This window comes from Berghia stephanieae, chromosome 4 (assembly GCF_034508935.2).
Source record: "Berghia stephanieae isolate SIO BIC M18660-M18661 chromosome 4, UCSD_Bste_1.3, whole genome shotgun sequence".
Classification (NCBI taxonomy): domain Eukaryota; kingdom Metazoa; phylum Mollusca; class Gastropoda; order Nudibranchia; family Aeolidiidae; genus Berghia; species Berghia stephanieae.
The window spans coordinates 25,936,910-25,962,928 of record NC_088363.1 but is presented as its reverse complement, the minus strand read 5'-3'; the positions used below and the strand labels follow the sequence as shown (position 1 = coordinate 25,962,928).

At 33.7% G+C, this 26,019-nt stretch overlaps 1 protein-coding gene across 4 annotated transcripts in view; it reads right to left on the bottom strand.

Annotated features, from left to right (window-relative positions):
• Positions 1-12,510: 12,510 nt before the first annotated feature.
• LOC144970314 (uncharacterized) overlaps positions 12,511-26,019 on the bottom strand; it is an 83,463-nt gene continuing 69,954 nt past the window's right edge. For 3 of the 4 annotated variants that reach the window (XM_078909818.1, XM_078909817.1, XM_078909816.1), the window contains 6 exons: positions 24,491-24,790; positions 23,370-23,461; positions 20,706-22,777; positions 17,736-17,865; positions 16,757-16,905; positions 12,511-15,708 (listed from right to left, as the gene is read on the bottom strand). In XM_078909818.1, coding sequence (XP_078765944.1) covers positions 15,634-15,708; positions 16,757-16,905; positions 17,736-17,865; positions 20,706-22,777; positions 23,370-23,461; positions 24,491-24,790 — 2,818 coding nt within the window. In that variant the 3' untranslated portion in view covers positions 12,511-15,633. The remainder of the gene's footprint in view (positions 15,709-16,756; positions 16,906-17,735; positions 17,866-20,705; positions 22,778-23,369; positions 23,462-24,490; positions 24,791-26,019) is intronic. The other variant, XM_078909819.1, reaches the window with a different exon arrangement.

Below are 26,019 nucleotides of genomic sequence, written 5' to 3'. Positions count from 1 at the left end.
TACCAGATTATTTTTCAACAAAATGCCAGGGGAAGACTCAAAAAATGCCAAAACACTCAAAAAGATGCCAAAGTCTGTTGACTCCCACCCCCACTAAGAAAACTACTCACTTTTGATAGACAATTTACTATCATATCCTGGTGGCTTGCGTGTTTTCTTTTCTTTTTTCTTTTTTTTTTTTTTTTTTTTTTTTTTGTTTTTGTTTTTTTTTTTAATTATACTAAATTTCCTGTTGGGGTAATTATTTACCTACTGACTACTAAGTGGAGTGCTAAACCACTACACCACGGTTGGATTTTAAGAATGAAAAAGAAATGTGAAGATGTTTGTTTTTACGCGTTTAGAAATAATTAAGAAAAGGTGTCATTTGAAGTATAATATACAAGAAAAGAAAATGCCAAATGAAAATGCCAAATGCCAAATGATTTTTCTAATGCCAAACGGTTTTCAAAAATGCCAGATTTGTGGAATCTGGCATTTAAAATGCCAAACTGGCAACCCTGATGAGGTGGATTATTTCCCCTAGGTGACTTGATTGAAGCTGTGAAATAAATCCATATGTATGAAAATGTACGAGATGGCTAATAGTTTACCTTTTTCTATAATTTTTTTTTTCTATTTGGTCTATTCGTTTGTTTATAGGGACCCCGATATCTCATTTGGTAGGGAACGCAAAGGGACCAGGGGGCAGTCGAGATTTTTTTTCTGACCCCCCCCCCTGTCCATCCAGAAGTGATTAGGTAGCTGGGTCTGTTAGATCTGGCTGAAAGTATTTTTCGAAAAACTAGCATCCTATCCCAAGGACCGTTTCTTGTTATAGAAACTGGGATCACTCCGGCTCCATGTGCCTAATGGCTCTGAAGGACTACTAAACTATTTATTCGTTTGTTTCTTGGCCCTTTTTTTTTTGTTGTTGTATTTTTTTTTTCGTTTGTTTGTTTTGTTTTGTTTTTTGTTTTTTTTTTAAATATATTTTTAAAAATTGCATTCTACGAAACAAAGACATTTTTCTCTTGGTTTTTTTTTTTTTTTTTAGCTCTTACTTCTCTGTTTTATTATTATTTAGAAATTAGAGCGATCTTAGTGCGCAACTTTTTTTAAAAATCTCCATCCATTCATTTTTAATGTCTTTTATTATTTAGTTTTAGTTTATTTCCTTTATAGTTTCAATTATTTGTATTATATTTTACATTACGAACACGAGAATATTATTAAGTATGTGAATATTACTGCTTTTGTTATGTGAAATGTGATGTCTCGAAATCTTAAATAAAAAAGTATAAAGGAATTAAATCTGATTTTGAATGGATGCACATAAACGTGTATAATGTTAGTAAGCCACTCAGTCTGAATGTCGCTTGATGAGAATTGTGTGAGTCAGCAACAGAGTTTTAGAATTCGAGGAGTACAGCTGCTCCTCCATCCATGTTTCTAAGTTGTTTCCATTGGTCAGGGTCCTGGGCCAGAGTTTTGAGGCGGCCAAGATCTTTTTGTAACTTGAGTTCGGAAGGCACTGCAGATTTTCTTAGTTCTTCAGGGATTAATTCGGCCTCATCTGAATTCAGAAATTTCTGATATGTAGAGAGATACTGGTTCAGGGTAGTTACTATTATGTTGGTGGTCTCCCAACATATCTGTTGCCATATTAGGAAATATTCTGTCATTGCAATTTGGGCTGGGATGCTATCATCTCATAAGGTGTGACCAAATAGCTTCCATCACTGTTCTTTTATTATTGTGCCGCGTTCGACACTGTGGATCACAAAATGCTACTAGACCGAATGCAGAGGCTCTTTGGAATCAGAGACAAAGCTCTAGAATAATTTTCATGCTATATAAACGAGGTATGTCACAGCGCGTTCTCATAAACGACTCCCTTTCACCACCAACAAAGCTGCAATTTGGCGATCCACAAGGTTAAGTACATGGTCCTTATATTTTTACGATGTACAACATCATCACGACCTTCTGTCTCAGTCATCATCTCTACGTTGACGATACCCAGTTATACTCTCCCATCTCATCCAAAAGCACTGAAGAAACAAAAGAAAGACTCGCAGCATGTCTAGACAACGTTAAAACACGGATGTGCAAGGAGGACAAAACTGAGCTGATTGTATTCAAAACAATAAGAAAGAACATACTCATTGACCAACTGTCCTTCGGCGAATCAGTAATAAAAAATTCCATTGTGGTTCGAAACCGTTGTTTCTATTTTGACAATCACTTAGACACATCACAAAATGCTGTCAGGCGGTTCATATGGCTCTCTAAATGATATGGAGAATACGAAATCTAATTGATGACGAAACATGTAAAACACGTATCCATACCCTTATTACCAGACGCTTGGATTATAATTATCTGCTGTACGGCCTACCAAATACACTGGTGAATAGACTACAGTTGATGCGAAACAAAGCTGCTCGCACAATTTCAAGGACAAAGCCTGGACCATATTACACCAGTCCTTAAGTCACTACACTGGCTTCCAACAGAGAAAATAATATTATACAAAATTGTATGTTTTGCCTTCATCATACATCACCTGAATACATTGAATGCATTGAAAGGGAATATAAACCATCTCGATCTCTGCGATCTGCAGCTCTCTGCTAATGGAGAAAAACATCCCAAGAACAAAGTTTGCTGATCGTGGTTTGCATTTTCGGCCACAATAGTATGGAATTCTTTACCACTAAAAAACCTACCCCGACAGTGTGAAAGTCTGCCAGTCTTCAAACGGAATCTAAAAACAAATCTTTTTCATTCTGCTTACCGTGATTCTATGTGAAATGTGAACAAGATAATATGTATGTGTCTGTTGTGGTGATTTTGTAGTTGAATGAATAAACTGGAGTGATACCAAAAAAAAAACTGAAAAAAAAAACTACGCAATGTCAAATAATAATAATAATAATAATAATAATAATAATAATAATAATAATAATAATAATAATAATAATAATAATAATAATAATAATAATAATAATAATAATAATAATAATAATAATAATAATAATAATAATAATAATAATAATAATAATACTCAGGCGTTGGACCACAAAAGCACTGAAGAAACAAAAGAAAGACTCGCAGCATGTCTAGACAACGTTAAAACACGGATGTGCAAGGAGGACAAACTGAGCTGATTGTATTCAAAACAATAAGAAAGAACATACTCATTGACCAACTGTCCTTCGGCGAATCAGTAATAAAAAATTCCATTGTGGTTCGAAACCGTTGTTTCTATTTTGACAATCACTTAGACACATCACAAAATGCTGTCAGGCGGTTCATATGGCTCTCTAAATGATATGGAGAATACGAAATCTAATTGATGACGAAACATGTAAAACACGTATCCATACCCTTATTACCAGACGCTTGGATTATAATTATCTGCTGTACGGCCTACCAAATACACTGGTGAATAGACTACAGTTGATGCGAAACAAAGCTGCTCGCACAATTTCAAGGACAAAGCCTGGGACCATATTACACCAGTCCTTAAGTCACTACACTGGCTTCCAACAGAGAAAATAATATTATACAAAATTGTATGTTTTGCCTTCATCATACATCACCTGAATACATTGAATGCATTGAAAGGGAATATAAACCATCTCGATCTCTGCGATCTGCAGCTCTCTGCTAATGGAGAAAAACATCCCAAGAACAAAGTTTGCTGATCGTGGTTTGCATTTTCGGCCACAATAGTATGGAATTCTTTACCACTAAAAAACCTACCCCGACAGTGTGAAAGTCTGCCAGTCTTCAAACGGAATCTAAAAACAAATCTTTTTCATTCTGCTTACCGTGATTCTATGTGAAATGTGAACAAGATAATATGTATGTGTCTGTTGTGGTGATTTTGTAGTTGAATGAATAAACTGGAGTGATACCAAAAAAAAAAACTGAAAAAAAAAAAACTACGCAATGTCAAAATAATAATAATAATAATAATAATAATAATAATAATAATAATAATAATAATAATAATAATAATAATAATAATAATAATATAATAATAATATAATAATAATAATAATAATAATAATAATAAAATAATAATAATAATAATAATAATAATAATAATAATAATAATAATAATAATAATAATAATAATAATAATAATAATAATAATAATACTCAGGCGTTGGACCCTGGTTTTTCATAGAGATCAGTATTTGTAATTGTATTGAAAGTCTTGGTTCAAACCACCGCAAACAATGTAAAATCAATGCCATACTTGCGTTCAGTTAAAAGACCTGCAAATACCCGAACCTTGTTTTAAACGGTTGATGTTAATCTTAAGTTCAATTGTATTGAGTCTAGTCTAATATCACCCAAACACAGCGATACATTTCCGCCAAAAAGTGGATGCACTCATTATTATCATATCCATCTCCAAAACATTGAAGATGGCTTGTCTATTAAGAGCAAAGATTGTTTTAAGGGTTTCAAGGCGTTTGCAACACTAATAGGCCATTTCAGCGCCAGTAAAAAAAAGTCAACCCATAATAATGTTGATTATCGGACTTGCAAATAAGTGCCCGTCGATCTGGGTGTAAGTCTCTCAGCAAAATGTACCCGACAAGGCCCGAGTATGTTTTGTTTGTGTTTAAGGGTTTTACGGTGCTGGCAACACATTCATGTCATAACAGCGCCAATAAAAAGGAAGAAAATGGGATAGTAAAAAAGTTATAGAATTACAATTAAAGCACCCAAGAAAAGGCAAGACAAAGGGGAATTAATTCAAATGGGAAACAGATGTAGATTCCAAGAGTAGACCATCAAAGTACTTAGTTTGAGATCACCTAAAAGTCTCATCCAGACACAAGCACAGGTCCCGACTAAGAGGAATGCACTCAAATGTTTACAAATCATATAAAATATGTAAACAAAACAATACAGTGCATGACAGAGAGATGATTTACAAGACAAAAAATATCATCTCCCAAAACTCTAACTATACATTTTACTGTTTTCCTCCCAGCTAGGGTATTCGGCCAGGGCTTGGACAGAACCAAGTAATCTCATTCCAAGACAAAGACAGAAAGCATGTCGGAAAACAGATATAGGGGGATAGAAGACACAGGCCCAGGTAAAACACGATCGTCTCATTTCGGAACAAACAATACAAATAAAGCCACATGAATAAGAAAAACGATAAAGGGGATACAACAGATAGCAAAGCGGGAGACGGATGAAGAATCCATGAGCTCATATGCAATGTTCGCCAGCTCTATGTTTGTTTGTTTTTAAGGGTTTTACGGCACTTGAAAAACATTAAGGTCATATCATCGCCAGTAAAAAGGAAGAAAATGGGATAGTAATAAGTTCTAGAATTACAATTAAAGCACCCAAGAAAAGGTAAGACAAAAGGGAATTGGTTCAAATAGGAAAACAGACGTAGAGCCCAAGAGCACACTATCAGTGTACTTAGTTTGAGATCACCTAAAAGTCTCATCCTGACATAAGCACAGGTCCCCACTAAGAGGAACACACTCAAATGTTTATAAATCATATATAACGTAAACAAAACATAATACAATGTAAAACAGAGAGATGATTTACAAGACAAAAAATATCATCTTCCAAAACCAATACATTGGACTGTTTCCCTCTCAGCCAGGGTAACCGGCGAGGGCCAGGACAAAACCAAGTAATCTCATCTCATTCCAAGACAAAGACAGAAAGCAAGTTGGAAAACAGATATAAGGGGATAGAAGACACAGTATGTAACCCCCCCCCCCCCCCTGCCCACTATGGGAGTAGAAGATACAGTAAGTGCCCCCCTGCCCACTATGGGAGGTTAGGAACCCCACCCAGTCGCCAGCCCTAATGGGAATTCCAACCACCGCAACTTAACACTGAGATGGAATCCCCTGATGAAGAAAAATAGAGTGAGATTGGTTGAAATTTGGAAAGGGAAATGAAACAGGATAGCAAGGACAGCTTGAATTAGGGACAACAGCATGGAGAGGTGGAAATGATCTCATTCCAGTTCTAGTGAAAAGACAAAACGACATGGATGACCTATTGGGACCCCTCCTTCCCGCCCCCAAATACGGATCTGTTCATGTGAAGACCCTTCCCCCTCCCCCAACCCCCCTCCCATCCTCATCTCTGCCCAAAAGTCATAAGGCAAACATTTCCCCGGCCTGAGAGGATCACACAAGATGGATAAAAAATCTCAAAGACTAAAAATGACTTCTGTATGCTTTCTTTATTTGTACGAGAATGTGAATGTCCAAATAAATGACAATTGGTCATCTTCACACAGAAAATGGTTATGTTCATTTTTCCTCTATGTACAGTATCAACATTTTGTTTTTATATGTATCATTAACATGATCATCACTCAATAAGGCAGTGCTAACACATAGTATTTCATTGAAAAACACAAAGCAAAATAACAGGCAAAATACATTCATTTCTCGTGTGTATGACATCTCGAACAAACCCGTCTCATGTCGCAAGCATTTTTGTAAGAGGTGCCTATAACTATGCAAGAAGGAAACAATCTAGTGAAATTAATTTTACATTTTTATTCATTTATCTATTTATTCGTTTTGCTTGTCTGCGGTATTCATTTGATGTAAGATTAGGAGAAAAATTGATATGAACTATTGATACACAACTTTTGACATTGAAATGTATAAAAAAGTGAGGATTTAAGTTAAGAAAACACTTTTTTATTGATTTTCACCAGATAAGTTTTCCTTTATATATAGATAGATTAAAATGACCCCTACCTTGTCACAAGTCTTAAATCAGAGACTTCTGAAAGGCCTCGGCTTAAACATTTTTTTGATAAGTTGGTGGATCATTGTAATCCATAAAAATATGAAGTACAGTTTTTGTTGGCCAAAATAATAAAAACTGTTTTGTCAATGCGAGGCATAAATGGGACATGAGTTCTAAACATGACCTGGGATTTACTATTACCATCGCCATACACACTTCAATTAAATCAACAGTTTTCCCCCTTCTTATTTTACATCAATTGTCCTTTTGAAATATTTCCTTACCAAACCAGTCCCTCACATTTCAATAGGTTTAAATGTAAATAAACAATGGCATTATGTCATTTGATAGTATAGTACATATATATATATATATATTTATTTTATATACATCATGCAATCGCTCTCTACACAGTGTTAATTAAGATATTAAGATTTTCCAAAAAAAGCCAAATGTTGTATGTATATATGCCATCTATCAAAACGTTAACAGTTTGTTTTGTTTGTTTTTAAGGGTTTTACGGCGCTTGCAACACATTTAGGTTATATCAGCGCCAGTAAAAAGGAAGAAAATGGGATAGTAAAAAGTTTTAGAATTACAATTAAAGCATCCAAGAAAAAGTAAGGCAAAGGGGAACTGGGAACAAATAGGGATCAGATGTAGATTCCAAGATCATACCATCAATGTACTTAGTTTGAGATCGCCAATAAGTCTCATCAGGACACAAGCACGGCCCCCACTAAGAGGAATACACTCAAATGCTCACATTATAAATTATAACAAATATAATAATACATAACAGAGAGATGATTTACAAGGAAAAAAATATCATCTCCCAAAACAATAACTATGCATTTGACTGTTTCCCTCCCAGCCAGGACCCCGACCAGGGTCAGGACAAAACCAAGTAATCACATTCCAAGACAAAGACAGAATGCAAGTTGGAAAACAGATATAGGGGGATAGAAGACACAATATGTCTGATAACAAAAATTGCTGAATGAGAATGTATGAACAATGTCGGTGTTGGGCATTTAAAAACTGATAATGAAAACAGTGGGTATATGTTCTCTATTAAAAAATGCACAGGGCATAAACCTGCACTAAACGATATAACTTACACTACACTGACATCTATTAAAACTTTCGCTAACATTTTTATAAGTCCCTATATTATAAAATAATCATTTAATTTTTGCTTCATCACAAATAAATATTTAGACCTCTCATGGTACAGGAGATAAAAAGAAATTATTCTTAGCGATTTCAAATCAAAAACTAAAAACTCCTCAGATGTTTGCCCAAAATAACAACTGATGGCAAAATTGACCCTAGAAACATCAACAACAAAAAAAAGAAGAAAAAAAAAAAAGAAAATAAAGAAAATTAAAAAAGATAAATCAACCACAAAGAAGAAAAAAAAAAAAAAACTAAATCCAAAACCTAAATACAAGTCTGCATATAAATAATGATATAAAACAATATGCTAGCTCTCATAGAGGTTCTTTTAATTGACATAATCGTTTCACATGTCCAGTAAATAACCAAAATTCTCAACAGAAAAAAAAAAACAAAAAAAAAACAAAACAAAACAACAGTATATTTAACTTAAAGAAAGAAAAAAAAAGGGAAATCACACAGACACAAAAGACAGTGTGCGAGAAAAAATGGAAAGAGGTAATGAGAAAATCACAAGATGAAGAGAATCATATCTTTCTCTCCAAAATATCCTTACACTACTAAATTATCTGCAAAATAAAACAAAACAAAAGGAAAAGTCATTCACACACAGTGCACACACTCAACAAAAAAAAAAAAAAAAAAAAAAAACATACACACACACTACTTTTTGATTTGAAAAGCTGCCAGCTATATGACAAGCAATATTGCACTTAATACATTTATAAGTATTTGATAAGTTTAAGATGTATTTTCTAGCTACATCTAACACTCAAGAGTGATAATAAAACGAATATGCATAGGCATAAAATCAGAACTGGGTAAAAGAACATTTTGCAAACATGGGAGTCAGCACAAACTTTACATATTAACCGTATCTTTTTATTCGTCCCTGTGAGTCTATCCAAATTCTTTTTGCCAATCTTAAGCTTTAAAAATATCATTAACTAAACTGACATCAATACAATTTTGTTTGGTACAGTCCTACAGAATGAATATCTGTTTGACAATAAGTTCTCAGTCAAAACATAATATATATTACAGATTTAGCAACAGTGAAGAGGTAAAATCACGTAGTAGTATCCTTTGACAGAAACATTAAAATCTCACAGTAATTATCAACAGTAAAAGATGATGTTTAATTTCAATCAATCACGTATAATCATATAAATATGACACAACAAAGATCCGGTCACCCCCTCAAGTCTTAGCATTCAGAGTCAATATATATTGCTATGTTTGAACAAGGAACAATAAAAGCAATATGTCACGACCTTGTTTTTTGTCTATGTTTCTTTTGTTTTTAAGGGTTTTACGGCGCTTGCAACACATTTAGGTCATATCAACGGCAATAAAAAAGGTGGAAAATGGGATAGTAAAAAAATTCTAGAATTACAATTAAAGCACCCAAGTAAAAGTAAGACAAAGGGGAGTTGGTTTGAATGGGGAACATATGTAGATTCCATGAGCATACCATCAATATACTTAGCTTGAGATCACCTAAAAGTCTATCTAGACACCAGCACAGACTTCCACTAAGACAAGTACACTCAAATGTTTACAGAATATATCCAAAAAAGGAAAACATAACTAACAAAACATAACAGAGAGATGATTTACAAGTGAAAAGAAATGTCACCCAAAACTAATGCTAAACATTTGATTGTATCCCTCTCAGCTAAGGACCCCAGCAAAGGCCAGGACAAAGCCAAGCAATTCCATTCCACGATGGAAAGCAACTCAGGAAAAATATAAGGGAGATAGAAGACACAGCAAGTGACCTCCTGCCCACCATGGGAGGTCAAAGGACTTCGCCCAGTGTCACAACCTTGGCCAGATGAGGTATCATCATTAAGTTGATTTCAATTTTGTTCTTGCTTTTTTCCCCCTCTGATCTATATCATATCATAAAACATATGTGTACCTGCATTGTAAAGGACAAACTAAAGAGGCTGATTCAAACAAGAAATAGAAATAGATTTCTCCTCCTTCCCAACACACATACATCTAAAGTGAAAGACTAAAATGTTTACAAAATACTACAAATACTTAAATTTTAGTCATCATATTTAATTCATTTTCTAATTTTCAATCTCAAAAAGTGTTCTCTATAACGAGACAAGCATGAAACTGATTCTGATTACAAACTACAAAGGTTTGAATGGACTTTAAAAAAAAAAAGAAAAGAAAACTAGGAAGAAGTTCCTATCTTGTCTTCAATCGTTCATACCCCCGAATCTGCAGATTAAGAACAAAAGACCATAAGATAAAAATAAAACTTTTAGAGATAAGGTATCAAACAACAGCATACCACCTTTTTTTTTCAGACTTTTCAATTGGCTGAAATCTAAAATCTCTTATACATCTTTATCATCTATTTTTTTAAAAAAGAGAGAGAATGGATATTCTCTGCTAAAAACATTGGGATGTTCTCGACTGAAATTATTATTCTATTTGATTTAAATATTGCAATATATTGACGTCAAAACAAAAATACACGAGAGCAAAGACAAACCGTCATCAAATTCATAGCACCATTTTAAATAAAAATCAAACAATTATTTCTAAATTGTAATTTGTTTTCATCTTCATGACAAAAATCTGCACCTGAATTAAAATAACAGTGTGTTGCGAAAAATAAAACTCTTGTGTAGAAAAACAAATGGCCTCCTTCCAATCTTATCGCAATCTCCCATCACACAAGACCCTCAGTAATTGTACAATCTAATCAAGAATATGGCAACATCATTTCTGGCATAATCAAAATAAAATGTTGACTGTGCTCAATAATCTATTAAATGAGGGGGGAAAAGTTGACTATTTACCTTTATAAAGGTCACCGTTACCTAACAAAATTTCAAATAAAAAATTGCAATGACAACAGCAACCTATGAATAATTCTTTTTTAAAACACACAAATACGTACACACAGACCCACAACACTACCATCATCGACGACAACAACAAAAATAAATAAAGCTTCTTATAGAAGCAAAAATGTAGATATCCTGCTTTTGCAAAATACAGTCGAAAATTAAACTTATGAAAGTAAATATTAATTTAAAAAAAAAAAAAGTTATCGTCTGAAATACTACATTTGAACAGCTCGATATCAAAACCATGTTTAAAACCATTCCTATCTCAACGATGACCTGCTTATCTTAACCAGAAATCATGCCCTACTATCTGATAACAATTGGTAAAACAAGACAGACAATCAGACAATGTCTATCTCAAAATGCATTCACGACAAGAGTTGCCCGAATACAATCCACAGAGTAACACCAATGTCAAAGTATACTTCACGCCATCTTCACTTTTCTACACGATACGGTCAAGGCAAATTTGTGTGCATGTACAAAATAGCTCTTGTCACATTAGAAAAATTCGATATCAGCTTCCATTATAATACAATGACAGCAGTCAGTCATTCAACAATAATAATAATAAAAAATTATAAATGAAAATGCAATACTGACATACACTTCAAACATTTTTAACCAGCGCAAACCTGCAGTAGTTGAAAAGGATAGAGCTCTTTTAATACTCAGAGGACTTACAATAATAATAATAATAATAATGGTAATGATGATGATGATGATGATGGTGGTGGTGGTGATGATGATGATGATGATAATAATAATTATAATAATAATAAAAACAATTTGAATCAATATCAATTATATGTAACTGTAACAATATATAACATCATTTACAGTCTTAATCATCCAATGCTTCTGTCTTTGTGACAATAATAATATACATGTCAATCAACAATGATAAAATTATACAAAATATCATTTTTAATATATTATATGAAATATCATATTTTCACCATTCGTAATGGCACATTTGGGTGAACAAATAACGTAGGAAAGAATAAAACCCTTAATTTTATTCCTTACAATCAATAAAATAGTTCGAAATAAACAAAATGAAAATGAAATGGAAAAATGGGAGAAAAGAAATGAGGAAGAAATGTCACAATTTTGAAAGTCTTAATAGAGCCTATCTAGAATTATAAACATGATTATAAACACCGTCTAAACCGGGTGTTATATGCTGAAGCGAATAAGACCCAGATAATTCAGATAAAAAAATCAAAATGGTTATTAATACGAAATTTAAATATCTTTCTTAAGTTACAAAATGTTCATTGCATTATTTAAAGGTTATTGAAATTTTATAATCAAAAACTTATTCAATTTTCAGAGTCCTGTTCATCCCGATATACCACTAGATTGAGATGGTGGATCACATATAAAAATGTCATCTTTACAATATATTGCCTTCCTCTGATAAAACACATTTTAAAAATGTTGGTCAGAAAATTCAAACTAGTCCTTCAAAGATCAATTGAGTAAAATGATCCTCATCTTGTCAAAAACTCTTAAACCGGGGACTTCCTTGACATTTTTTCCCCCAAGATTTATCTAAAGAGAGGACCTACAAAATATCTCTGTCATCAATCCAGAATTCAGTAATGTATTTATATCTTTATTGTTGGCTGAAGAAGGGTTTTGAGCCTGAAACGTTCCGTGTTTGATATTTTGTTCTTTTTTAAAGCTGTTATATTCATTTTTGTTTATTACTACTTATAATATCACATGCATCTCAAGACGGAGTTGCTCGATAATCTAATATAGTATAGCCATTATCAAAATATAGAAAATGACAGATTTAATCTTACCTCAGGATGATAGTACACAACAGAGTAACAAAACTAATCTCAGAGAAAATAATTCCGTCAATAGAAAAAGGAGGGAACCATAAAAACACAATTAGTTCTCAATACAATTATTATTGCAATGAATATACAAGATGCAGTCTCATAAAATGCATCATCCTCCACAAGGAAATTAACGGCTTTGATGTGATAACTTACTTTTTTTTTTTTTTTTTTTTTGTTGCTTTAGGTCTCTTCCAACACAATTGAGGTTATATGAGAGACCGCTGAAACAAAAAAACAAGCAATCTAACAAAAATAGTACAAATGTAAATCAAAATCATAACCTAAAGATATCATAAGCTAAATTATAAATAACCAAGAACAAACAGGCAGAAGATTTACAGAAAAAAAATATCCCCTGTCAAAAATACAATCACAAACCAAAGAATTAGGATAGGCTAGTAAAGAGAAGAAGAAACGACATCACTATCGGATCGTACACCCATGCGAACATCATAGGTTTGTGAGATAAACAAACTGAAAAAACAAAAAACAAAGAAAAATAACAAAATAATTATTCTTCCTTTTATTCAACTTTTACATATTATTTTTGCTTTCCTGACATTATCAACGAGTTGGATGGATGTTCACCTTCAGCTAGTATTACATTGAATAATTTGGTTGAAATAAAGATTGAACGGTGTAGAATAATCCTTCTTTATCTACTTCTTCAAATAAGCTGACTAACAGTATTACTGTCTATAACTAAAAGAAAAAAGACAAAAAATTATTGTATTTTCCCTGATGGTGTTGATATTGCTCAGAAGCTTGATACCAGCAAATAAATTGTTCCATAAGAGGAACATATCTAGGAAAAATGAGTAAAGATGATGTAAACAATCCAACTCTCATATGAAACCTTTCAAAAGGCAATATGACATAAAATGAATCAAGTTTTACATAGACGAAAGTCAACCTAAAGAAAGTGACACGACTATCATTATCACATGGCTTGCAAAAAAAAAACAAAAAACACACACAAAAAAAAATTATAATAAATCCCAACAATAAAAAAAAATCAACTAATTGAAAAAAGAAAGTGAAAATAACCCAATCCATAATTATCAACGTAATGCTTTTCTGGGTGAAGGTAAGGAATGAGGAAAATGTGCATGAATTATTTGGGCGGCTTTAAGGATGATATGACTCATATGTGATTAATTTGATATGATTATATAATCACTGTAATATTGTAACATATTTTGATAAACAGACTATGTAGCTCAAGGCTTTTCCATTACGGACAAAATGGCAGCAGCAGCAGCAATAGTAAAATTCAACTCAACTATGCTTTCTTAATCAATATAACTATAATAATAATACTTGCAATAATATATAAATATATATACGAATATGCCCTACACATTGTTGAAGTGAGAGACAATAATAGATCAATTGATATTCTTCAAGTCTAATGTACACGTCTTGCCATGTATTTGAAGTCTTGTTCAAAATAACAACACTAACAACAATGTTGAATTGTGCAAAAATTAAGTCTATGTTAGTCTGTTATTAAATTGTGTTCCTTCCATAAACTTCTTTTGTTGATTATTAATCATTGCAGTTGTACATAAACAACCACCACACAACCCCCTATCTATTTCGATTGCTTGCCCCATTCATTTCAGTTTTTAAACCTATATTTCATTTGTTACATGTGTATTGTAATTTCAATTTTTTAATTCAGATGTAGTTTTAATAAAAAATATAAATTGTTATTTTATATTGGGATTGTTGCCCTCCCTTCTGTCGATTTTATCTTTAAATAATGAGAATTCATTCTTTATTTTTTAGAAAAAAAATTAAAACCTTACAGGGGGCCTGTAGCTAAATGGGTAGAATATCAAATTAAATGCAAGTGCTTCTGGTCAAAATATGCCTTATATCAGATTATTTCTGATCACCTGCCTACCAAATGCCTGGGTAGCTGAAAACATACATTGCCGAAAGGACAGTGCCATTGACTAGTGTTGTATTCATAAGGTAGCAACACATCCATATTATGGTACAGAAACCGAATTAAGCTCTGGCTCCATGGGTCTAATGACTCCAAAGGACAACCACTCTAATTTGAAAACACCCAATGGTGAGTAAAACAGAAATCATTGAAATCCGACTCTTACTGGGTAAGTGCAGAAACATCCCTTTTGAAAAAATGAAACGAAAATACAAAAAATGAGTAACTTTTTTTCTATTGTACTAGTGATTGGAAAAACATGGAGCTAATAACTTCCTATGTCATTATAATGGTTGGATAACCTTAATATTTGGAAAGCTTGGGGAGTGGTTGTAGTTGGGTTTTAGCAAAAAAAAAAATAACAGAAACGCCCCATCTGGCACTTATATGGTTAGTGTTAGATTTTGACCACACAATATTTGACCATATATGTTTACTCCAACTCCTCTCATACACTCTTCAAATAAAAAATAAAAAATAAAAAAAAATTGTTTTGCCACAAAATCAGAATTTGGCCATAATGAGGTTTCCACCCTCCAACCCAAATATATAATTTAAATGAAATTTTTTTTTCAAATTATCTAAATCTGAGGATCAAGATTTCATTTTCATAAATGGCAGGTCTGCAATGTTTATACCAAGGTTCTAAAACACCCTTAAAACCAATCACTTCATCTCACTAAATCATTTTCTTTCAAATGATATTGATTTTTTTTCCCAACAACTTTCTTCGTATTTACATGTCATAATTAATATCAATAGTTTTGTCTTGTACGACAGGCAGATGAGCACAACACTCATTCCCATTGCCCTTATGTGACGCCATTTTAACATTTTAAAAATCTCCACAATAAAATCATCATTCAGGCACTCAGTCGTATGTACAACCTCTCAACACACACACACACACACACACACGTCTGACAGATGCTTATGCAAACACATGACACCACACTTGTATTCACTCGTAATCATCCCCGTTTCTTTCACTCAGGTTGAGCAAATATTACTGCCTTTAAATATCTTCCTCACTGTCACTCTCTTCCTGTCTATTTTCTTCATATCTTGGTGATTCACTTGAAACGTTTTCCTGTTGAATCAAATTTATAAGACAACTATAAGATAATGACTAGATAATAATGACATTGATAAATTTAATGATGGTGATATATATAATATGGTGATAGTGATCAGGATGGTAATTATGATGATGATGATGATGATGATGATGATGATGATGATGGTGCCGATGATGATGACGAATATCAAAAGTCTTGCCCCAATTATAGACTGATTTACAATATTGTTTTTTATTCAATTTACTTCTTTTTTAAATAACAAAATAGTTTCATGCTTCCTTCTTTCTAAAGAGATAGAACGCTACATGAAAGTTGATGATTAATTTTGTAATGTCTTCCATCCAAAAGATTCCAAATACTGCTAATATTTTTCAAGTGATAGTTAATGGCAGTCCATGGACAAGAACTCATCAAAAACTTAACTTTTTACAAATAGAGATTTGATGATAATGCCATTATTTATTGTTATATTCTCAAAACTGGCTAGTTCCCCAGATCTGCCTACATGAAAATGTAAAAATTCGTAATTTTTAGGAGATAAAAACTGTAGCCGCTATAGCTAATCTTATAACTTCAAAATCCTTAAAATTATGTAGTATGGCATCAACATTTATTTTCAATAAGTTTTAATGACTTAGAGATGCTCATGAATTTCTGAAACTGGAGCCAAAATTTCGCAGTTTTACGAATTTTTCGTAATAGGAGACATGTCAACCATTCAATTGTAACTGGTTATTCATCCATAATTTGATGATCTGCATGCATTGTTCAAGATCTCTAATCATAGATGTTGAAGATAGGCACAGAAATTTGAGTGTTGTCATGTAGAAAAGATGGTTAAGTTCTTCTTTTGATATTTTTTCTTCAAGGGCGTCATGTAGAGGCAAAAAGAAATGGGCCCAAGACAGATCCTTGTGGCATGCCATATTTAAAGTTGGAGTGTTATGAAAATGATGACAAAAATGTTGATGATGAAGACAACAAAGATGATACTGATGACGATGGCACTGTGGAATGTTCTTAAGACATAAATCAATATCTCAATGATTTATTGCCTACCTCTCCACTACTGCTGTCACTGCTGTAGTCTAAAATATTACCAGTAGCACCAGATGAGGCTGTTGTAGTGGCAGTGGCAGTTGATGATGACGTCCCATCCTCTTCATCAGGCACCAATTTATTTACGGAAAGGTCACTCGCTGGCATTGCTGAAAAATCAGAAGAAAACAATGTCCCCTTATAATTTGACAAATATTACTTCTAATACAAAGTTCCTAGTCATCATGTATAGCTGTAGAAGGAATAAATTTACGTCACTAAGCTCTTTGTTATTGTTTTTAGACAGCCATTTTGGTGGATAGTTCTCAGGAAATTATATCAATAAACATTCAAGATTACACATAGTTTTGTGAGATGTTAAGTTATATCTGGCTGGCATAAGTTGTATTTAATCTTAAACGCAGAACACCAATATGAAAACATAATGTAGCACTATTTTTTAAAAAGTTAATCTTTAAATAACAAATTATTAATAGGACATCATTGCTCAATTAAATTAATTCCCATGCCATATTTCAACCGACAAGGATAATCTAATACTATTCTCTGAAATTGTATTTGTAACGATGTCTAAGCTTGCATCAAAATTTCATCGCAATTAATTTGACATATATTGAAATCAGGAAATATTAAAAAATTAAATTTTATTAATGAAACCCAAAAGAATTATTTCAAGACAGATTAAGTATTATTTCGACTATGAAAACCACAAAATCATTTTTTTAAAGCGCTTTGAGCACATTTAGTTGATAATGCGCTATATAAAAGCTCAATATTTATTTATTTATTTATAAAAAAAGAATAAAAGATTGAAAAATCCAACCAAGATTACCAAAAAAAAAAAAAAAAATACATTACAGGAAATTGGAAGCTTTCAGTGAATGTTGGATTATGGCAGATCTGCATGCATTAAAACTAATAAATCATTTACTTCAGTATTTCATTAACAACAGTCTCAACGCACAATGTAAACTCTTACGTTTGACTTTAGCGATAGGCCTTTCATTTTTCAAAGGCTTTTCCTCTGATAAAGAACGAGGTGGGGGTTTCTGCATGGCCTCAGTACTACTAGATGCACTCTCACTTTGACAGCGTCTGTAGGTATTTGTCTGTTTGCGGGAGGAAAAAATGCAAATTAATAAAATAAATATATAATACAAAACTTTATCTATTTTCTATCATATGCAGCTCTGGTATCCCCTCCCACCCCATCCCAACTTCATTTCTTTTTATTCTTCTTTTCACTATAAAATGGAAAATTATAATGAATTCATGTGAAAATGATTTGGGAGTTGGGGAAGGGGAGGGGGGAAGAGAGAGAGAGAGAGAGAGAGAGAGAGAGAGAGAGAGAGAGAGAGAGAGAGAGAGAGAGAGAGAGAGAGAGAGAGAGAGAGGAGAGAGAGAGAGAGAGAGAGAGAGAGAGAGAGAGAGAGAGGGGTGGAGAGACTAGTGCATGGGACCAGATGAAATGAAATATTATGATAAATTATGTCCACAATAAAGCATGATCAAATATACGAAGAGAAATGAAACAACTTCCTCATGCTTTATAGGGCACCAAGAAAAATGACTAAAATAAAATAATCATAACGTCGTTGATTTTACATATCGTAAGTGATATTTGGTCACTTGATATACCAAATATATGCCATATATTTTGAATGTATTTTACAAAATAAAAAATAATTAGTGGTATTGGGATAAGTCATGACTTATGAGACATATGACAGTATGTAAAATCCATCATTACTCTTAGTACTATGCAGTGAGGTGATACTTTTTTGCTGATAGCATAGTATGTAAAATTCTCATTACTATGCAGTGTGTTGATACTTTTTTCCTGATAGGACAGTATGTAAAATTTATCAATACTATGCAGTGTGTTGATACTTTTTTGCTGATAGGAGAGTATGCAAAATTTATCATTACTATGCAGTATGTTGATACTTTTTTGCTGATAGAACAGTATGTAAAATTTATCATTACTATGCACTATGTTGATACTTTTTTGCTGATAGAACAGTATGTAAAATTTATCATTACTATGCACTATGTTGATACTTTTTTGCTGATAAGATAGTTACTGTGAAACCTTGTCGCCTACAATGATGCATGAAATACACAATAACTGTTAGCTTCATTTTTATTTTTGGAAGAACTTTCATTTGTACTGAATGGCGCGAGGCAAATTCTTCTTAACTAGACTTAACTTAACTAGGATGGTGGGAAAGGAGATGAACGAAACTGGATGGCACTCCTGGCAGAGGGCCAGGACTGATGTTTGTATTTCTTTTTAAGGGTTTTACAGCGCTTGTGACAACATTTAGGTCATATCAGCGACAGTAAAAAGGAAGAAAATGGGATATCAAAAAGTTCTAGAAGTACAATTAAAGCACCCGAGAAAAAGGAGACAAAGGGGAATTGCTCAAATGGAGAACAGGTGTAGATTCCAAGAGCACACTATCAGTGTACTTAATTTGAGATCACCCAAATGTCTCATCCTGACAAAAGCACAGGTCCCCACTAAGAGGAACACACTCAAATGTTTACGTTACAAATCATACATGATATGTAAACAAAAATAATACAGTGCATAACAGAGAGATGATTTACAAGACAAAAAATATCATCTCCCAAAACTCTAACTTTACATTTGACAGTTTCCCTCCCAGACAGGGCCAGGATAAAACCAAGTAATCTCATTCTTAGACGAAGACAGAAAGCATGTTGGAAAACAGATATAGAGTGATAGAAGACACAGTAAGTGCCTCCCTGCCCACTATGGGACGTCATGAACCCCATTCAGGCCAGGACTGTGGCCAAGAACTGAATGAAATGGAAGAAAAATGTCCAGGCCTTATGCCCTGCTGGCACTGAGAGATTGAAGGCAAAGGAAGGAAGAATCTTATTAAATAATACATCCGCATTTAGAGTTACACGATCATCTTTCTCTTTCCTAACAAATGTTGCCAAGGTCATAGACGACCCAGTCGCTCTTTGTGCAGCGGCATGTTTTCGAGAGGATTAAGTCTCTTAATGTGACTTGCCTTAATACTAATATGTGACTTTCACTTTTCACATCACTAAAAGACATGGATGGTCCTTTTTCAGATCCAATAATGTTTTCAAATTGTCTAAAATATTCATTTTTACATGTTTAAGGATGTATAAAGCTTATTATTTTTATTAATAGTATTAATATTATTATTATTATCAATCACACCTCCCTTGGTTAGAGGATGGCTCCATTACAAATCAAATCAAACAGTCAAAATTACTCATTAATGACAATATAAATTGTATCGATTTACAGAATAGACATATAAATCTGATGTGACCACCACCACCAAACAATAATATAAATTTTATTCAACTCCCAACACTTCAAGATTATGAAACAAATTTAAGTGTTTAGGCACACTTAAAAAGTATGCTTTAAAAAAAAAACAAAATAATAGAGACTGAAATGTAAGGTTGGCTGGCAGCACTGTAAATCCTTCTTGACTTAACCCCCCCCCCCCCCCCCCAAAAAAAAACCCAAAAAAAACATAGTATTATTATATTTTTATGCTGGAAATGATATTATATGCCAATGCCTCCGAAATATAATTATGCAGCTATGTGGTCTTGTGGTATGACACTTGCTTTCGGATCGGAAGGTCCTGGGTTCGAGCCTCGCTCAGCACATAGTTTCGTCCTTGGAAAAGGCTCTTTACTCATATTTTCTCACCGTACTCAGGTGTAAAATGAGTACCTGGCCATTGACAGCGTTGTCTCTGTCAGAAAAAAATTGTAATATTGCCTACAGGCGTCATATTTCATTCTACATGTTACGAGTTGCTGTTGGACCCCTTGTAAAGCGCTTTGAGCACATGTAGTGGATATTGCTCTATATAAAAGCTCAATTTAAAAAAAATATAAAACAATGGAAAACATTTCTCAAACTTACTGTAGGACTAGTTCGACCATCCTCGGAGCTGCTTAAATCTACATTATCCTCAGACTGTCTTTGTTTAGGATCTGTGTTCTCCTCACCTCCATCACTTTCATTTCCCCCATCATATCCTTCTTCCGCTGCCCGCGGTAAAAGTTGCAGTTCTTTTCTCAAGTCCACAGATGTATCGAAATAGGGTCCCTGACTACCGTCAGATGATGAGGACGTAGAGGTAAGAGAATTACCACCAACCTGTTTAGGTTTAGTGTCATGTCCAATGTTTTTCTCTTCCTCTGCATCAAATGAAACAGTTCTACCTAAGCGAAGTTTTTTCTCCTCTGTCTCCCCATCTTCTAAACCACTACCACTAAAACTTTTCAAACAAGATCTTTGTTTATCTCCTCCCCTTTTGAATTCAAGAGTATTTTGTGCACTTTCACTACCACTACTTCTCCTTTTCCTCTCCACTGAATTTTGTCTTCCACTCCCACTTAGAAATCGTCTGCGCTGTAGTGAATTGTTACCTGTTGAACGTTTACGTTCAAGAGTGTTTTGAGCACTTCCCCCTCCACTTCCTATGACAAACATCCCAAACTCGGGTTGTTTTGAATTGTTACTATTATTACTACTACTGCTATTATTACTTCTAGCACCAATCTTATTAGCACTGTCTCCAGGACACATTTTCAAATTAGTTTGATCTAACGAAGCTGTAAAGTCTTCTAGTTTCAAAACACCAGTATTTGATGAATCTGATCTCAATCCGGCAGATGAACCGTCTTCCAAAGATGAATGAAAAGAATTGGCGAGTTGCTGTTCTTTCAAATCCATGATACAATGATCAGGGATATTGCTATCCGTAGGCTGACTACAAGCACGGAATAAGGCAGGTGGATAACCTTGATGATTGCGATGGTGGGAGTAATTTGGATTGCGTTGTTGAGTTGTGTTGCTGTTGGGGTTTTGGTGGTGGGGTCGGTGCTGCAGACGTTCTGATGGCAGACGCATCTGGTGAGTCAATTCCCTTTGCGGAGAATCCATAGGATATGTCTGCTGTTGTTGTTGGATATCAACTCTCTCTTTTTCCTGTAGCATGCGTAGTATTGGGTTGGTGGTGGTGGGTGTTTCGTTTACTGATGAAGCAGGATCTTCTGAACCGTCTGGTAAAATTTGACTGAAACGAGGTACATTTGCCTCTAGTTCCTCTTCCTCCACCTCACCCTCAGGACTAGCGATGACAGAGATGCTCCGTTTGAATGTAACGGTATCTGCTGTGGGTGCAAAGGTCACTTGATGAATTGGTTGCTGTTGGCTGGTCTGAACGGGAACAGTAGTAGGGACAGATGATGAAGTCACAACATTGTTCATATTGAAATTTGGGTTCATGTTGCCCAGCATTGGAGGATTTTTTATATTGTTAGGGTGGCCTGGAACACCACCAGATGCTGATGTGTAGATTCCTGGATTCAGGGGTGACATATTAATTGGTGGGGAATTTGATGCAGCAAATGCTGAATTATGTAGAAGATCATGTCCACCACCACCAGTGGAAACAGTAACTGACCTGGGATAGGGACCTTCTGCAACAAGTAAAGGATCATTTTCACCTAGATCCTGATTAGCTTCAAATCCATTGACATGCAATTTCTCCCTACCTATACTGTCAATGGATGCATCTTGAGACCTACTATGCAGGTATTGGGAGTAGGGAGTGTGATGGTCCGATGATGATGAAGATGATCCACCATTGCGCAAAATGCCATGGCGAGGTGCTGGAGACATTCTTATTTGGTGAGATGAAGAAGAGGACGAAGAATTCTTTTGATTTTGAAACAACTGGGAATCGAAATCACTGCTGTCTGAAAAATGGACAGAATTTCCATTGTGTTGAGCATAACGAAGGTTTGTGGAATTTTGTTGATGCTGATGTTGAGGCAAATTGCCGTTGATGTTATTGTTAACACCGCCTTTGGTCACCACTGTGAGATGAGGTTCCATCAAGACTCCATTTCCAGTACCGTTTTTGTACTGGCCATGTCCTGCAGTAACACCTGGTGATTTTTCCTCATCTGTGGATTTGAAAGGGACTGAAAGAGATCAAGGAAATCAAAATATTAAAAAGTTGAAAATCATAAACCATACACCTAACCAAACTCTACGCTTAGTAAAATGATGTTACACTGTGCCTTTGCTAAAAAAACCTCAAACACATTCTTAAAGTCAGTGTTCACTGCTATCACGCATAATGATACACATTAGCAACATACTACCCATATACAGTAATAGTGAATCATTGGTTTAGTTCACTTATTTTTACTTTATTTTCAGTATTAGATCATTAAAACAATAAAATTATTAAGCATGATTGATGACTCTCATCACATTCAAAAATTATTCCATCAGGGATGATGAGGGTGCACATATCAGCCTGGGTGTCTAAATACAGATGTACTGTGACACTATTATTGACATGCTAAAAGTAAAAAAGTAAAGAAAAAAAAGGGGGAGAATAATTAAAATATTTCCTTAAGGTATTAACGTATCTTTCTTTCTGTCTTTACTATCATCTTCCCTTACACACCTTTCTTTACGTGCTTATCAAAGTTCTTTTCACAAACACAATATGTGAATTATAAATATTCTCTATATATACAAGCAGGAATGAATTTCTCTACTTACCACAACAACATAGACTTATCCCTTTGTATCTTCTGTAATACAAGACAATGCCGATGACAATGATCACCAAGAGAATGAACACGACAATCAATCTACAAAACAGGTAAAGATAAGACAAATGAATTAGTACCAATAAGAATGACAGAATTGGTCAGAAAAGCATACAATTGACTAACTAAATGGCTGTTTACAGATGAAACTAAGATTCGATTTTGATTTGATGTATAATATACCACCTGCAAAAATTTTTTTTAGAATGATGCTTTGAGAAGTTTATTTCTTAAAATCTTATATGTAAATTTTAATAAGTGTCAAACTTTGACAATATTGACAAAAAATAATTCTTTAGAAAAAAAAAGAAAGAAGGTGATAGAGAACTGAAAACGCTATATAATACTATACATAGTAGAGGTGGCAAATGCAGGTTAACCGCCCAGAGACTAGAATGATTTAGTGAAATAAGTCACATGAGTTTCATTCAAATGGATACAATATTTAGTTGTCAGATTTTAAATAATGGAGAGCATAATTAAATATGTTGACAAAAAATTGCAATTGACGGGATAAGAAGACAGGAATGAAAAAAAAAAGTCATGTAAAAAAAATTCTTTAAAAAAAAAAAAGAAATAGTCAACTTATATTTCGAAGGTCATTTATATCAAATTGATTGTTGCTGCACTGTAAAATCTTTTTCAGTGTGTAGACCTAGGATTTGATAATTCATTGTCTAACATGTAAGTTAGAAGACAACATGTACTGGATTTTATTTTACACTGAATTCAAGCAGAGTGTGTGTTTGCATGCGAAATGTGTCTTGTTTTACTTGAAATGCAATAATTTAGCAAACAAATTTTGCATTTGAGAGGCATGTAATACAAAAGTACTAACATTTTTTTTTGTTGATTCCTTTTTAATTCTTTTTTAAATTCTCCATTTGTATCAGGAAATGGTGAGTGGATCTTATCTGTGTTAAAACTGAGAAAAATTTAGAAAAATTTATAGTCATTACTTATCAAACTGTATTTAGCAGGCAAGTTTATTGATATTCACCACTTTACTTTCTTCTCAACGCCATGGCCTACATTTACTCTGTTGATTGGAATTAAATTTTAATATCTTACATTATAAGCCAGTGCAAACTGCCACCCTCTGGGTCATCTGTAGTCTTCATGCTCCTGGACGACCCAGACCTGATGGGTTGGGTTGTGGTTGACCTCATTGTCTTATCCACCGTACTCAAAGGCGGCGGAGGATTCTGACCTCCTCCACCATCACTGCTACCTCCTCCTCCTCCTCCTCCTACAGCTTCACCAGGGTCCACAATTGTTGGTTTTTGGGTTGTCATGATGACTGGCTCGCTACAATTATTATCTGCTGTAAATCCCCCGTGTGACAGTGTCTCAAGTCCCAACTCATGACATCTGGAATTTAAAGAAAAGAAATGATTGTAAATATATTCTTTAAGGACATGTAAACATTTTTTTTTTAAATTTAAAACTTTAATTCTCTTTATTCATCCCCAATAGGGAAATTTGTCTTCAGAGTCTATTCCAAGGGTAGACTGGAATAGCCCGGGAATCAGTTGCAAAGTAGTGCCGCAAAGTGAACAACGCAGCGGGTCGTCAAACTCGGTACTTTTCAGGTATGAATCAAAGAACATAGTACTTAGCCATGTTGTGTCTTGGGCAGCAGGTTACCCACAGGCAACAAAAATATTAATAAATCAAAATTGGTCCCAAAATACATGATATCCACCTTTATTAATAAGAATTGCTATTTTACAATACTTTAGAATTGATGTAATGTTGGTCATATATTAATTTCTTATTAAATTAATTAAAATAAAAACATTTTAAACTTTCCATAATAAAAACATTTTAAACTTTCCATCTAAATTTTCGGTTTAAAATTTTGAATCTTGAGAATAAAACAAAATCCATACCTAGGCCAATTCCAGTATCTAAAAATATATGTATATATACCAAACATTTATTTCCATTTTTTTAATATACTATATAAATTAGTACAAATGGCAGAACTCTCACAAAATAAATTTTAATAGCAACAGGAAATCACTAAACTATGAACTCCACCTTTTTTACATTTACCATAGGGGTAAATCTTAATGACGGTGATGAACTAACTCACCTTCTTTTAAACGTTACATACACATTCTTATGGAAATGAACTTAGTGAGATAATGAGCAGAGTGGATATATATATATGGATTGAACTTTCCTGAAATAACTGACCAATGGAATATAAGAAGATCTTTTCACTATTCATAATTATGCCACCATTAATATATTACCTCACAAGTTAACACAAGGACAAATTATTATATAAACTATTGTCATTGTCAAAGCTGTTGACACATATATTTTCATATAATACAAGATTGACATTGTGATAAAGCTTGCGGTTATGATGCCATCAATCATAAAATATTAATGAAACTTCTCCTGCCTATATATCAGATTTGATAAATGTTTACACTCCCTCAAGCTCTTTAAGATCCAACTCTCAATCACGATTATGCGTTCCTAAAAAAGGATCTAAGACCTATGCTGATCGTGCATTTATTCATGCTGCTCCCACTGTCTTGAATTCTTTACCATTCAGTGTTAGGAGCGGGGTTGTGGATTCCCAA